General features: G+C 57.5%; 2 protein-coding genes and 1 long non-coding RNA gene across 5 annotated transcripts in view; 1 reads left to right on the top strand and 2 right to left on the bottom strand.

Moving 5' to 3' along the window:
• The window catches only part of ABCC3 (ATP binding cassette subfamily C member 3), a 43921-nt gene extending 39894 nt beyond the window's left edge, over nucleotides 1–4027 (bottom strand). For both annotated transcript variants that reach the window (XM_045773104.2, XM_045773106.2), the window contains exon 1: nucleotides 3905–4027. In XM_045773104.2, the coding sequence (XP_045629060.2) occupies nucleotides 3905–3934 (30 nt within the window). In that variant the 5' untranslated portion in view covers nucleotides 3935–4027. The remainder of the gene's footprint in view (nucleotides 1–3904) is intronic.
• LOC123776817 (uncharacterized) lies at nucleotides 145–11220 on the top strand. Its single transcript, XR_006775488.2, has 3 exons — nucleotides 145–342; nucleotides 6637–6817; nucleotides 10998–11220. It is a non-coding gene; the product is annotated as an uncharacterized LOC123776817 (long non-coding RNA).
• Nucleotides 11221–11269: 49 nt separating this feature from the next.
• Nucleotides 11270–14175, bottom strand: part of CACNA1G (calcium voltage-gated channel subunit alpha1 G) — a 61608-nt gene continuing 58702 nt past the window's right edge. For both annotated transcript variants that reach the window (XM_045773109.2, XM_045773110.2), the window contains 3 exons: nucleotides 13914–14091; nucleotides 13459–13628; nucleotides 11270–12318 (listed from right to left, as the gene is read on the bottom strand). In XM_045773109.2, the coding sequence (XP_045629065.2) occupies nucleotides 11584–12318; nucleotides 13459–13628; nucleotides 13914–14091 (1083 nt within the window). In that variant the 3' untranslated portion in view covers nucleotides 11270–11583. The remainder of the gene's footprint in view (nucleotides 12319–13458; nucleotides 13629–13913; nucleotides 14092–14175) is intronic.

Below are 14175 nucleotides of genomic sequence, written 5' to 3'. Positions count from 1 at the left end.
ATGCTGGTGCTCAGTAGGCTGGAGGGGTGCCCACCTTCCACCCCCCTGCCTCCCTGATAGGCCTTGCCTCTGCCAGTCTGCCCACCGCTTTGCAAGTCATTACTTTCATTTGAGAGTCAAAGTACATTGAAATCAGAGTCCATTACTCCCATGCTCTGGTAATCACCTACTCGGTTGGGCAAAGACCCAAGAAGAAGCCGGAGTCCCTTATACCCTGTTTGGAGGGCTGTAATCATGACCACGGCCCTGAGCGTAAGGATCGGCCTCCCAGAATCAGCACTGGGAACCTGGACCTGAAGGGGGTCCTGGAGCCCTCCGAAGCTCAGCTGGAGCCCAGAGAGGGTGAGCGATTTGCCAAAAATCACAGAGCTAGTGAGTGACAGGATGGAACTAGCTGGACCAGGGCAGGAGACAGGGAGCTGAGGGCTTTGCTTCCCCTTCGGATGGGCAGACAGCCAATGGAACGGTGAGCGTGCCAGTGCCTGACCAGTGGCAGACTCGTCGGTCTCTACCAAGAGCTGCTGCTAGGCAAACTCCATGTCTGAAGCAGAGAGAGAGCCAGGGAAAGAGAGGTCAGGAAATCTCAGAGAAGGAACCGGTGAATCTTCTCCTGGCCACATCTTCCCTCGTCCTAATTGGTCACAGAATTTCAGGGTGGAATCCCAACTCCTTCCTTGTCTTGAATCCTCTCTCCAGCATCCCTCCCAAGCGGTCACTCACCATATGCTTGCATACCCTCAGTGCTGGGGAGCTCACTACTTTTCAGGCAATCGGTGCCATCTTTGGACCGTTCTCATGGTCAGGACCTTCAGATTTCTGAGCCCATGTCAGCTTCCCCAGCGCTTCCTGGGACATCAGATCAAGGCTAATTTTGCAAACAGGTCAAGACCTCCTGAGGCACTTGTACTCTCTTTACCACTTGAGCTCACCCCTGGGTCCACTGCTCATCAAAGAAGGTAATTCTCCAGGGAGGAGGCAATGGGCCAGCCAAGAAAGGGACACTACCACCTCTTTATTCTAGAGGCATCTTTGCTCTGGCCTCATCAGCCCGGGGCACTTCGGTGATAGTTCATTCATTTGGAATTTATTGCCACAAAAATTCTCCAGGCACACTCAGAGATGCTGGTCATCTACCCCAACGTGGCAGACGTGAGAGAGAGTCAAAGACAGAGAGAGACCGTTCACCCAGAGAATTCTGTGTGTGAGCACCCGGCTGTATGTACACAAGTCCAGGGGCTCAGGGACCCTTGGGAGTCTCCTGCCCTCTGACTCAGCTGGGGCTGAGGCCGATGGATTTAGCCACAAGATCCCCGGCAAAGAAATAGGAGCCCCTGGCCCCACAGCCCTGTAAGCCCCTTTCGTCTAGGCCTTCCCAGACCGAACTCCCACTTTGAACCTCATTTCTCTTTCACTTCCTTCATTCCCAGGAACATCAGGACCTGTCAGTCCCCCACAGAAAGTTTTGTAGTTCTCAAAATCATTTTCCCTTCCCCGCTCACGTGATCTCCACAGCAATCTTGGGAGGCGCTTAGGAGATGGGTTATTCTCCCATTTCACAGGTGGAATGACTGAGGCTGTGCGGGTAAGCTAAAAAAGGCTTGGAAAACAAGCGGCCCGACAGGCCTGAACTACTTTCCACAAGATGGGTCCCCTGCAGGCCCCTGAGATAAAAGATTCGAGGACAAGTCTACCCGAATAATATACAATCCACATGAGATGCGAACTAGCCCACCATCAATGGAGGCATCCAGAACTCCGGGCTTCAGGCCCTCCCTGGTCTCAGCGCTGCAAACTTCTAGCAGAGGAGCTGGGAGCCTTCCTGCCTTCTCCCCAGCCCACCTCCTGACTCCAACCACGTTAGGCTGGGTGCAGCCTGGCACGACTTTCTGGAGTCAGAAGGTCATGTGGAAGATGGAAGGTGTTTAGACTGGGAGGAGGAAGAGGAGTGATCTCCCTGTCCTTTGAGGTATCCAAGCAGAGACCTCCACAAGGGGTTCATCCTTTGGACATAAAATAGATTAACTGCCTCGCATGAACCCTGAGGTCCTCAGAGAAAGTCCAGACAGCTCATGAGCAGCAAGGAATCTAGGGGCAAGGGCCTAGAAGCCCCAGGACTCACAGACAGTGGCCAAGTTGGAGCCATAACTCAGGGGTCTTGCTTCCCAGTCCAGCGATCGGCCACTTACCGTTGTGTGACCTTGGCAGGTTCATTCTCTCCCTGGCTCTCAGCTTCCCAAGCTCTGGAGTAAAGGCTGGACTACAGCGGCTTCAAGCCCCCAAGTTCTACGGAATCTCTTAGATTCTGCAATATCATGGAAAGGTAGAGCCAAAGGGGCCCTAAGCGTGGAACAGGAAGGGAGTCAGGGGTTCCTCACCTCCACGTCCTCAAAGCCTGTCTCTGGGCAGTACTAGGCTCTTGGGGTTCACCGTCCCCCCAGGCACAGCGCGCCTTTGCCCTTGAGGCTTGGGCGTATTTGCCCCTTCGAGTTGCATGTCCTCTGCCCGGCTAGCTGAGACAGGGTGACCTTGTTCTGGCCATGCCAGCCAGGCTCCCCAGGGAGCTGTGAAACACAGTAGGCTCATGAGCCCAGGCACAACCTCTAGACTTGGTGACCAGCGATGAGTCCAAGCAGGATGACGGACGGGGATTCCGTGCGGATGGGCAAGAGGGTTGCACTGTCTTTGATTAGTGACCCAGAGGGAAAAAGAGATCCTCAAAGATACTATCTTATAGGTACTCCATTGTAGAGGTCCTGAGTTTGAAACACCCCAAGAACAGGGCTCCCGACTGGGTACGCACACTCTGTACACACACACACACACACACACACACACACGCATCCACACCCACACAGAGCACACCCATGGAAGGCACACCCCGGGCACACGAACATCGGGCACATAGGTACACATACTTGAAATGGAAAAAAGAGTTAGAGATTGAAAAATCAGAGGCCCTCAGGGCACCTGGGTGGCTCAGTCGATGAAGCATCTGCTTTCAGCTCGGGTTGTGATCCTGGTGTCCCAGGATCAAGCCCCGCTTCGGGCTCTCTGCTCAGCGGGGAGTCTGCTTCTCTTTCTCCCTCTGTGCCTTCCCCCAGCTCCCCCCCCCGCCTTGTTCTCTCTTTCTCTCTCTGTCTCTCCAATAGATAAACAAAATTAAAAAAAAAAAATCAGAGGCCCTGGATTTGAGGTCAGCCTAAGCTGGGCATCCCTCACATGACCATGGACAAGCCCCTTGAATCTGAGACCATTTTCTGAGCTCTGTTTTCTTCTAACTGGGTGACTTTGCAAGTCCCTTCCTCTCTCTGGGCCTCCCTTTCCCCATCTATAAAAGGATGGCTCAGTTGGTTAGGCATCTGCTTTCAGCTCAGGTCATGGTCCCAGGGTCCTGGAATTGAGTCCCACGTGGGACTTCCTGCTCAGCAGGGAGTCTGCTTTTCCCTCTGCCCCTCACTCTCTTGCTCTCTCTTCCTCTCTCTCTCTCAAATAAATAAATAACATCTTTAAAAAAAAATGGAGAGGGTTGGAGGGGGACTCCCTGCTTCCCAGCTTCTCTTAACTCCAGAGAAAAGAAGGTGGCAGGATTGCTTTTCAAGAAGAGCAGAGACAGCTTCCCAAACTACCAGCCGGGTTGAACAGGCAGGCACTCTGGATGCCGGAGGGAGGGTGCAGGTGTAAAGGTGGACAACTGAGCTCTAGTACATGTGGGGGCATCTTCCGATTCGAGCCTCCTTCCCCAGGCTCTTTCTGCGCCAGGAGGGCAGGACAGGTCCTGGAGGCCCCCAGGGACCTGGCTCGGGGCAGCAATGGCCAGACCTCCTCCCAGCGTCGCATCGCCCCCTCCCCAGGGCCCTCGCAGGGGCTGGCCGGTGCACGCCCTCAGGCCGGGACACTTCCTTACCCAGAACGTGGAGCCGCACAGGCCGTCCATGGGGCCGAGGCGCCGCGGCCAGGAAGGCGAGTGCGGCAGCCTGCCCAGGCAGGACCCAGCAGCGCCCCAGCCGCCTCCGCCCCCCCACAGCCCCCGCGCTCCGCCCCACCCCCCCTCCGCCCCGCCCGCTCCGCCTGGCCCTGCCTTTGGCTCTTTGGGTGGAATCTCTTTGTCCTTGCGAATTGCGACAGAGCCTCCCTGAGACTGCGGCTCCAGGAGGGACTTTGGGCCAGGAGCGTGGAGAGCCGCTGATACAGTGACGACTCCTTCGAGTGGCCAGTGGGCAGAGCCGGAAAGATGTCCCTCCAGATACTGAGGCTGATGGGGCTGGAGCAGGGTCCGTGTCCAAGAGGCATAACTCTGACGGGCCAATAAGTCATAGAGCTGTGGAAAGTGACTTAGCAAGACGTCCTCCGTGAATATATCCCTGGTGAGGTCAAGGTCATCTCTGGACCTCAGTCTTTGCATCCGTGAAATGGGAATGCTTACATGCCCAGCCGATGGGGAAGTCGACCTCTCTGTCCGGGAGTTACCTGGGAACTGGCAGAAACCAGCACATGACGCGAGCTGGTGTGTGCGGTGTGCCTAAGGACAGGGAATAGGACGGGGGCCGAGCGCCATACAGACGGTGGCTTCCCATGGTTCTCTTAAATTGCTGCCTTCCTAAGGTTCTGTGGCTCCCCGATCTCGTGCCTGTTGCTGCCGCACCCCTCTGTGCCTCTACTTTTGCTTCTGAGAAACAGGGATAATCCTAGTTCCCAGGCTGACTGCTCTGAGGAGAGACCAGCAAAGGTGGCCGTACGGCATCAGGTGTGTTGCCTGGCACACTTCGTAGGCCCCCCACACGGATTCATTTCCTCCACTCTGGCCCCCGCGGGGTGAGGGGTGGGCAGACGAGGCCCCAGAAGGATCCCCACAGTAGCACACTGCTAAGGCTGAGTCGTCACATTCTCCGTCTGTAAAACGGATTTGGGGTCTTCTTCTGCTTGCCCCAGCTTGGCCGTGTTGTGTCCTCCATCCTTCTATCTCTCACTCCCCCAGCAGGAGCACAGAAGCCAATTCACCGCCCCTTCTGGGGCTGAGAGAGAATCCCCACCCCCTCACCCTCCACCCCTGCCCCGTCTCTCTCCAGCCCTCCACCTCCCCAACCCTGTGGTCTTGGCTCTGTCCTCTGGGTCTGCCAGGTTCACCCCAGTGATCCCTTCCCTGGTACTTGTTCTCAAGAGGTGTTTTCTTTCTTGGCTGCTTAGCAGCAGGCGTGGGTGGGCCCGCAAGATAACACAGACGCAGCCAGCCACCGCCTGTCCCTCCCAGCAGGAAGTGACCAGAAGGAAGTCTCTGTCACGAGCTATTGGAACCAAGATCTGAGCCGCGCTGGACAGAGCAGGATGGATAAGGCTCCCCCTTCCCAGACAGAGGGATGGGGGGTGGAGGTCCACTTCGCCTACACGGGGCAAGGCCTCTCCACCCTTTATCTGCCCCCCTCCCTTCCACTGACCCAGTCACCCTCCACCCTGCCCCCATCTCTGAGCCCAAGACTTTCCAGAGCTTTCACATCTTGTCACAGAGTGCCTTCGGTTATATTTAGTTGTGAAGAGTCTGTCTTCCCTGCCAGTCTGAGAGGTCCCCAAGCACAAGGACCGACTGAGTCACCTCCCACCCCCCTCCCTGCCCCAGACAGTAACTTCTGTGTACCGTGTGACCTCAACAAGGCCTTTGAGGTCTCTGGGATGTGGTTTCTTGAACAACTTGGACAAAATGCCATCTAAGGTCTCTTGCAGCCCTGGTGACCAGGCTTCTGTGGTGAGCAACTGGGGCTCCTCCTCCAACCCTGCTTCTAGCATGGGGCCAGGACCCTTGGGACTGAAGAACTGTCCCTTTGGCACCTTCCCATCTTGCCACTGGAGAGCCCTTCCCGAGCTCGTGGCTTTGGGTGAGAACCTCCGGGATCATGGGAGGGGACCTTAGCAATCCTCAATGTCTCCCATCTCTCTCGAGGTATTCACTGGGGTTTTGCCGTTTCTGGCCCCTCTTAGAAGGTGATCCGTTTCGCACAGCCCTTGAATGATAACCATGAAACTCCTAGGACATGATTGTTTTGGCTCTATCAGAGCAAGAAAACTGAGGCCCTGAGATGTCTTATCCTGGCAGGGGTGGGAGGAGCTCCCCGGCTTCCGAGCGCAGGGCTGTTTCCATGCGGCTGCTTTGGGCAGGATGCATTTCTAGTGTCCCGAGCTGTTGCATTCATGCCCCACCCCCCAGCCCATCTTCAAGGTTGCTCGGCACAGTCCCCTCCCTACACCTCCCCTCCCTTTCTGCATTTGGCAAACTCTACCCATCCTTGAAGATTTCGCTCAAGCCCCACAGCCACCCCCCCAAATCTTCCATGAACCTCCCTCACCCCCATCCTGGGCTAAGGACCCTTCCTCTGCACCGCCCCCCCCCCGCCTTGTACTCACTGATTGTCTTGCTCACCTGCCGCAGGAGACTGTGTACATCTTCAGAATAGGAACCAAGCCCATTTGTTCATTGCTGTATCCTCAGCACCCGGGACAGTGCCTGGTAAAGTTGAGCCTCAGGAAATGTTTGTTGACTGACTAAACAAGTATCTCTTGTCCTTAGAAGAGGACTTAGTGAGGCTACTGTGGTCTCAGCTACAGTCCCAGCAGTGGGCACTGTCCACTCTGCTTTCGACTTTCTAGAACCAAGATGTTTCCAGCTGGAGGCTCCTGAGAGGAGAAATAAAGACCTGTGGGTTGGGCTGCAGCAGAGACAGGGGCTGCACCCCCCCCCCCAAGTTTTGTGGCCCAACCCCATCCTCCCCTCCAACTGACTGCAGCTCCAGGAGGGATGGACGGAGCGTGTGCTGCGCCTCCCCCACCGGTAAGCATCCCAGGGGAACCCAGCGGAGATTTCCTGGCAGGGAGATGGAAAGATAAGATAATTGCAAGGTACAGCTCTGAGCAGGAATGACAGCAGAGAGAAGAAAGCAGAGCAAGGCAGGGACAGGGAGACCCAGGGACAGGAAATGCTGCAAACGGGGAGAGCCGGGTGGGAACTAGGGCAGGGAGGGGTGTGGGATAGCAAAGGCTATTCTAGTTCTCCCCTTCACTCACTGCCTGAGTCTTTTGAGCCCCCGTGGCTCCTTGAAGGCCTGGAGCACCCCCGAACAAGATCCAGCTCCCCAGCTCCAGTCTCCCCCTTCTCTCCTCCCATGTGGCGGGGCGGAAACCTGTTTTGTCCAGATTCCAGCCTGGTGGGGGCCACACAGAGCCCCCTCGTGGCCTCCACAACCCGCATTGATCTCATTTGGCATGTATGTGAGCACTGGCTGCTGTGCCCGATTCAGGAGTTTTCAAAGCAAGAAGAATTAATTAGCTCCGTGGGCCACAGTCAGCAGCTCCCACACCTGGACTGGGGCTCAGACAGAGTTCTGAAGTTCTTAGCCGATTTCCCCCCTGGGTGTTTGCCGGACCTGCCACCTCCTTGACCTGCCTTGCTGTGTCCTCGGAGGAGGGAGCCAGCCCACAACCAAACTCGCTCCTGACAGCCACTGTCCTGGATGAGTCCTGGGTTCCCTGGCCTTAGGCAGGGATCACTGGGCGCTGTGGACTCCGCACTCCCAAGGCTGGGATTCCCTATGCACAAACACTTCATTGGGCCCGTGCGCGTGTTTCCTCCTTTGGAGGGCTATGCAGGGCACGCGTCTGTAGAAGGTGTCCGTCAGTGTGCTGTCCTCTCCCTGGCCAAGTCCCTCTACGGAAGCGGCACCAGGTGGGGGGTGGCGGTGAAGGTGCTTTGTGCTGCCACCTGGTGTCTGAAGTCCTCACTGCACTACAGCGCCCAGCCCCCAGGTCCACCGGCTCAGCGGGCCCAGGAAAGGCGAGGCGAGGAGGCCATGGGGCACCAGGTTGTGATGGGTGGGGACTAGGGGTGACGATGGAGGTGAAAGCTTGTTTGGAAAGTGGGAGAGGCCTGGGTGGAGCACAGGGAGAGGACCGGAAGGACAAGAGGGGTGGGGGAGCGGTGCTCTGTGGTTCAAGGGCATTATGCCAGGGAAAGGGGATGCCTGGTAAACTGGGTGATCGCAGAACCAGCCTTGGCCAGTTCTTGGACGAACACCTGGAGCTGAGGGACACCTCCCCTTGTGGTTAAACGTCTCTCTCCTCACAGGAGCGGAAGGACGGTGGGTTCCTTTAAGCTTCTGAGTATGCCGAGCCGGGAGCCCATTTCCACAAACACAAATGCAATGGCCTTGGAAAAGGCCTCCCCTGCCAGCAATTTCGGGATCAGGATTCCTTGCACCACGCCCCATTCCCTCCCCAATGAGAAGAGGCGGGGTTGTGTGAAGCCGGTGGGCTAGAGGTTGGCCAGACCTAGGATGACCCAACTCTGCCATCTCCTGCCTGTGTGATCTTGGGCAGGTCACTAACCCTCTCTGAACCCATTGCCTTGTGAAAAAAATGAAAGCCTGGTATCCTTGTTAGGGTGGTGGGAGGAGTAAGTGAGAGATTGCAGAGGGGCCTCTGACTTGTTTTTAGCACCAGCTCTGCTCTCTCCTCTTGCCAGTCCCCACCCCCCACCCCCAGGCAGACCTTTTCCTGGAGTCTTGGGGGGGAGGAAGCAGAAGACAAGCCCGAGGTGGGGGCCGGCCGCTGTTGACACAATTCCCCCTGAACCCCCAAGGAGAAGGCTGAGAGCAGAAGGGCCAGGGTAGATGTTCTTACCTCCAAAGGCTTCCACTGCCTTGAAGCTCCTGGCTGGTTCCAACCCTGCCCCCCACCCCAGGCCTTCATCCAAGACCTACGTTGCTGCCACCAGCCCCTCCTCATCCCAGCTTCCTGCAGGCTCCTCCACTCCCCACGTACTCTGAGCAGATACAGCCATCCAGACAGACGTCATGAGGTGTCCATCATCATTATTACTACTATTAATAAGAATCAGCAGTGTTATTATTTCCACTTTTTTTTTTTAAGATTGATTGATTTATTTGAGGGTAGGAGAGAGAGACTTTGTGCGAGTGGGGGGAAGGGGCAGAAGGAGAGGGAGAATCTCAAGCAGACTCCCTGCTGAGCACAGAGCCAACCTGGTGCTTGATCCCAGGACCCCGAGATCATGACCTGAGCCGAAACCAAGAGTAGGAGGCTTAATCCACTGAGCCGCCCAGGAGCCCCTATTTCGTTTTTAATGAGACATAACAGTTTCCATCATTGACAAAGATTTTCCGTTGTTTTGGGGGGGATTGTTGGGGGAAGATAGGTGGGGGAGAGGCCACGATTCTCTCCCCTAAAATATCTACTTTGACTCCGGGGCTTCCTGGGGGCAAGGGTGGGGGGAAGCCTGGGTTGGAGGAGAGGGGGTTATAGCCCAGCTCTCTGGCTTCATTTGACCCAGAATCCTCCAACCATTAGAAGAAAAAAGGCCCCAGAGCCCCCTCCCCGGCTCTCACACCCTCATCATAGACTGCTACAGGAGTCTACAAAAATATAAAAGCTTAATCTGCAGACCCAGGTGGACAAAACTCTAGGAATTTTGTACAGTTCTGCTTTAAAAAAAAAAAAAAAGGCAGCTCCTACAAGCAGCCCCCTCTCTCTACCCAAGGAGGCCAGAGGAAAAAGAGTTTCACGCTACTGCACAGCCCAAGAGGATAAAGCCAGGTGTTTGCTTCAAGAAGTATATTTCTGTCCAGAAGAACAATTAGAAATACTTTCGCCAGTTTAGAAAACAGGATGGGACAAAGCCTCCAGGTCCATTGGCCCCGCAGCCTGGCACCCCTCCCCATCCCAGGCTCATCCCAAGTTCAGAGGGGGGCTCAGGGGGTCCTGGCCAGCCCACTGGAGCTGCCTTTGAGGTTTCAAGGGTCCTGGGGTTTGAAGGTGCTGGGGATGAGGGGGTAGGGATGTTCAGGGGAGTGGGGTCAGGGTGGGTGTTTGTGGTGGCGGGCAGGGGACAGGCTGGCTGAGCCCGTGGTTGGTGCCTATGGCACTGCCTCTTGGCACCAGGGTTTCAGACACCAGAGTATTACCAAGATAGCCCCAGAAACGAGGTTCTGGGCCACACCAGTAGCCCCTCCTCCCCTCCCCCTCCTCACCGCCCTCCCGCCCCGCAAGCTGCCTTCACCCCCTTCCTCCTCGGTGGGTTCCCACTGGGCAGGCAGCAGCAGACCATGTAAACACCTTGATGGAGCTCATTCATCACCCTCCAGGGGACCGGCTCCGCAGTCCGCAGCCTGGCCGCCCCGGCCCCACCGACTCCCCCGGGAGGTCGCCTTTGAACTCGCGGCCCCCTCCGTCTCGGGAGGGAGCAGCCCGCTCTGTTTGTGCCGCTTAAGCCCACGGCCGGCCAGCTCGACGGAGCAGTGCCCACAGTGCCGGCCAGCGGGACCTCCAAGGCGGGAGGCTGACCCAGCTCAGCCCCCTGAAGCCAGGGGAAGGCAAACCCAGACGCGCTGGCCCCTCCCCCGCCAACCCGCAGATCCCGTGGGCAGCAGCTGAGCCCCCCCCCCCACCCCCGTCTCCGTCGGCTCCATTAGCCAAAACAGCTTCATTATGCCAATTTCCAGCTTTCAATGTGCGGCTGATAGCTGTCAGCAGAAATAAGAGTTAATCTGGAATGACATGCACAGAGCTGCCTGGCGTGGAGGAAGCGAGAACGCTGCGGAAGACGCAGACCCTGCTTGCCTAGCCTTCCAGCCAGCGGAGGGCCTTCCCTCCGCCCTTGCCCGCCGGGAGGTGAGGCTGCGAGGTTACAGCCCTCCCGGGGAGAGGGTTAGGTTCTCTCTGCCCCAGACAGACCGACAGACAGACACGCACACACGCACGCACACGGAGACAGCTCCCACCCCCTCCCTGCCCGCGGCCCGCTCCGCAGCTCCAGGGCCGGTCTTTCCCCAGTGGCCCCTGAAATGCCTAACTGTCCCTTTCGCTTTTACTCTGGACGGGGATTAATTTTTTTATTTTGGAAAATTACTTTATTATAGATATAGATATGTATGTATGTATATATATAAAAAGGTTCCATTTCATTTGTAAAATCTTTTCTCTTTGTCTCTTTTTTCCTACAGAAAAGGATGGCGAGGTTAAAGGAGAAAATAAGTTACATTACAGTTTCCAAAGTGGTTCTCGCTTTCCGCTGAAGATGGGCCACCGGCAAGGGTTGTAATGCACTCTCGGTCCCAGCTTGTGCTTTGCAAGAAGAGGGAATATAACTAGACTGGTTATTTTAGGTTAAAATAGCCAAGAGACAGACGCCTTCGCCTCAAAAATATTCTGAGACACATACAAGTAGAAGGAAACAAGTCTCTTCAGTCACAAAATGTCGTACATCCCGCATATACTAGATTGAATTAATTTAATAAAATAGAATATACATAGAGATTCTGCACAAACGTATTGCTTTCTCCCAGTAGCTCCTGGTGTTGGGAACCTCGGCTGCACTGGGCCTCTCTCTTTCTGCCTGGACCCAGGGTGGCCAGGGCTGCTGCTCCGAACGCTCTGGAAGTTCTGCTCGTCGGTTCCCAGCGCCACTGAGGCGGGGAGGAGCGCCTCCTTGGAGTCCATACGGAACGTTGTTCAGGAACATAGCCCGGGAGGAGGAGCTAGGATTTGGCACCCAGTGGAGAAAGGTGAGTGGGGGGAGTGGGGCAGGATTCAGGGGTCCAGGTCTGCTGGGTCAGAGGCTAACCCAGAGAGACTCAGCACGTCTTTCTTTGGGGGGGGCGAGGCAGCCATGCTGTCAAGGGGGCCGGAGGCCGAGGGATCCTTGGAGTCGCTGGACGGAGCCCTCCGCCGGAGGCAGACGCCAGGGCTGGGTGGGGGCCGAGGGCCCTGACTCTCTGGGGGGTCTATGGAGATACTAGGTGGGCTGAGTTTTTTCTTGGGCCGGCTTCCAGGCCCCCCCAGAGGCTGGCCCCCAAGGCTAGAGGGGTCAGGGCCCAGGCTGGGTTGGGAGCCGCTGTCCAGGCAGCTGACCGCGATGGAGTGTCTCCTCTGCTCATCGAGCCAGGACGCAGGCCGGCGCCGGCAGCTCTGCGCCTCCACGCTGTGACACTTCTTCAGGTCCCGCGGGGATGGGGGCTCCTCCTGGCTGCCCACGGTCAGGAGGTCTCCTGAAATCCAGCTCAGCTCCGTGTCTAGCTCTAAGCTGCTTCTGGTCTCTGGTGGGCCTTTGCTCCAGGTGGGTTCTGAGCCTGGGCAGGGGGCCGGCGGGGGCATGTGCTTCGAGATCTTGCTCTGGCGGCGGGGCTGCTGCTGCATCTGGGTGCCCAAGTGGCCCCAGAAGGAGGAGGTCCGGACCAGAGGCGGGGAGGGCCCACTCATCTCGGACAACAGGTCTTCCTGGCTGCCCAGGCCCTGCATGTCCAGAGAATCAGTCCTTATTGCTGCCTGTGGGAGGTGGGAGGAGAGATCAGCCCAGGGGCTTCCACTCCCCTAGGGACTGGCCTCTGCCCATGTCCCCCGCCCTCCCATCCCAGATAACCCCCTCCTTCCCCTGCAGGCCCACCCCAAGCAAGAGTGACAGTAGTTGGTCTTATTGGGAGACAGGGACCATGTGCAGCCTGATGTCCCCTGTCCTTCCCCCACGCCTGCAGGAATGGCTCTCGGAAGCTCCCAGCCCCCGGGGACACAGGAAAGCACTGGGACAGCTTTGCTCCCAGCCCTTTGCATATAGGCTATTTCTTTGGCCTTGAATACCCTTCTGGAATGACAAGCACTCCTCAACTTTACAGGCTCAGGTTCTCTGTGACACGGTGCCTGACAATCTCCATCCTCAAGTTAAAACTAACCCCGTCCTCCTCTTCGGTCCCTGCACCACACACACGTGCCTCCCGGCTGCTGAGCCCTACCGCCACAATGGTTCGACCACATTTATGTCTGCGGTTAGCCTGTGAGCTCCGGAGGGCAGGGGCTGAGTCCCCCGTGCCCGGCATGCAGAAGCTGCTCTGTGAGTCTTTGTAAAATGGACGAGGATGCCACCTGCATCCTCAAGTGTGTGGCGTTGAGTCGATTCTCACGTGGCCACGATCACACATGAAGGCACACAGGGCACGGGCTGTGGCCTTGTCACAGTGGGGACAAACAAGCCTTCCGTGACTGCCTGAGCCTCAGCTGTGTACCCGTGGAACGTGGGCCCCGGGCTTGGCCGAAGGCGGAAGTCCCTAAAATGTGCCTTGTGTCCCTTAGCTAAGTCTCGAGGTACAGAGGCTAACTGGGTCCGGGTAAGGGAGTCTGGAGATGTGGTTCTCCTGCCAAGTTGACCCATGTCCCTGAGCGACCGTGGCCTGGTCTCCAGGCCTCCTCAGTGAAAGAAGGGAGGGGGATACAAACACCACAAGGGCCCAGACCACCTCTGCTTTGCCCGGTATCGTGTCCCCGGTACCTAGACCTGCCTCTGGCACGTGGTCCGCGCACAGCACACGTCTGCTGGAAGAATGGACGTGGCAACCCTGGTCGTCACCAACAGCCTAGGGTTCCCAGCAGAGGGACCGGCGCCAGGCCCCGGCCCACCTCTCCACGCCTGCTCACCTGGCGCCTGAGCGGCCTCTGAGCCAAGGGGGAGCGGCCTGGTGGGGGCAGCTTGGGGATGGTGCCCCAGGCGGGAGGGCCGTGGGGCTGGAGCAGGTGGGGTGTGTCTTTGGGAAGCTGCAGGGTGTAGCTGGTGTCTGCTGGCTGGGAGTGGATGGAGAAGACAGAGCCTGTGGGCAGAGGAGGGAGGAGAGAGAAGAACTGGAAGGTCAGTGGTCTGGCTCTCACCTAAGTCCCTCCCCTCCACTCTCCTTCCCCCTCTGGGGCCTCTACCCTCCCCACAGACCACTCATCCTGGATTGAAAGCCACTTTCTGCAGGCTGGGGGTCCCTTGGAGGTTGGAGATTCCTCTCTTGCTGCCTCAGTGCCCCCTCCGCCCCCCACGTCAGGACTGGGCTGAGGCAAGGATGGGGTCTCCCTGTGTGAGCCGAGCCGGCCTGCCTGAGCCCTGCTACCTGACTGAGCTTTGGGGAGCCCCCAGCTTCTGGAACCTAGAGAGCCCTCGGCGGTGCTTCCATCCCGGCACATGAGGCTGTCGTTGGGCAGGGAGTGCGTCCGGCTGACCCCAGACTTCCGCACAGTCAGCAGGTCTGGTCCAGATGCGAGGGGCATCTCCCCGGGGTGGGGCTCCATCTGCAAAAGGAACAGGGGAGGGAGGTGGGGAAAAGAGGGGGCATCCGGATTGGCTACCTGAGGCAGAGCTGGACAACAGAAACC

This window comes from Ursus americanus, chromosome 23 (assembly GCF_024610735.1).
Source record: "Ursus americanus isolate L20-20 chromosome 23, mUrsAme1.1.p, whole genome shotgun sequence".
Taxonomy (NCBI): Eukaryota; Metazoa; Chordata; class Mammalia; order Carnivora; family Ursidae; genus Ursus; species Ursus americanus.
This window is presented reverse-complemented; position numbering and strand designations above follow the sequence as displayed.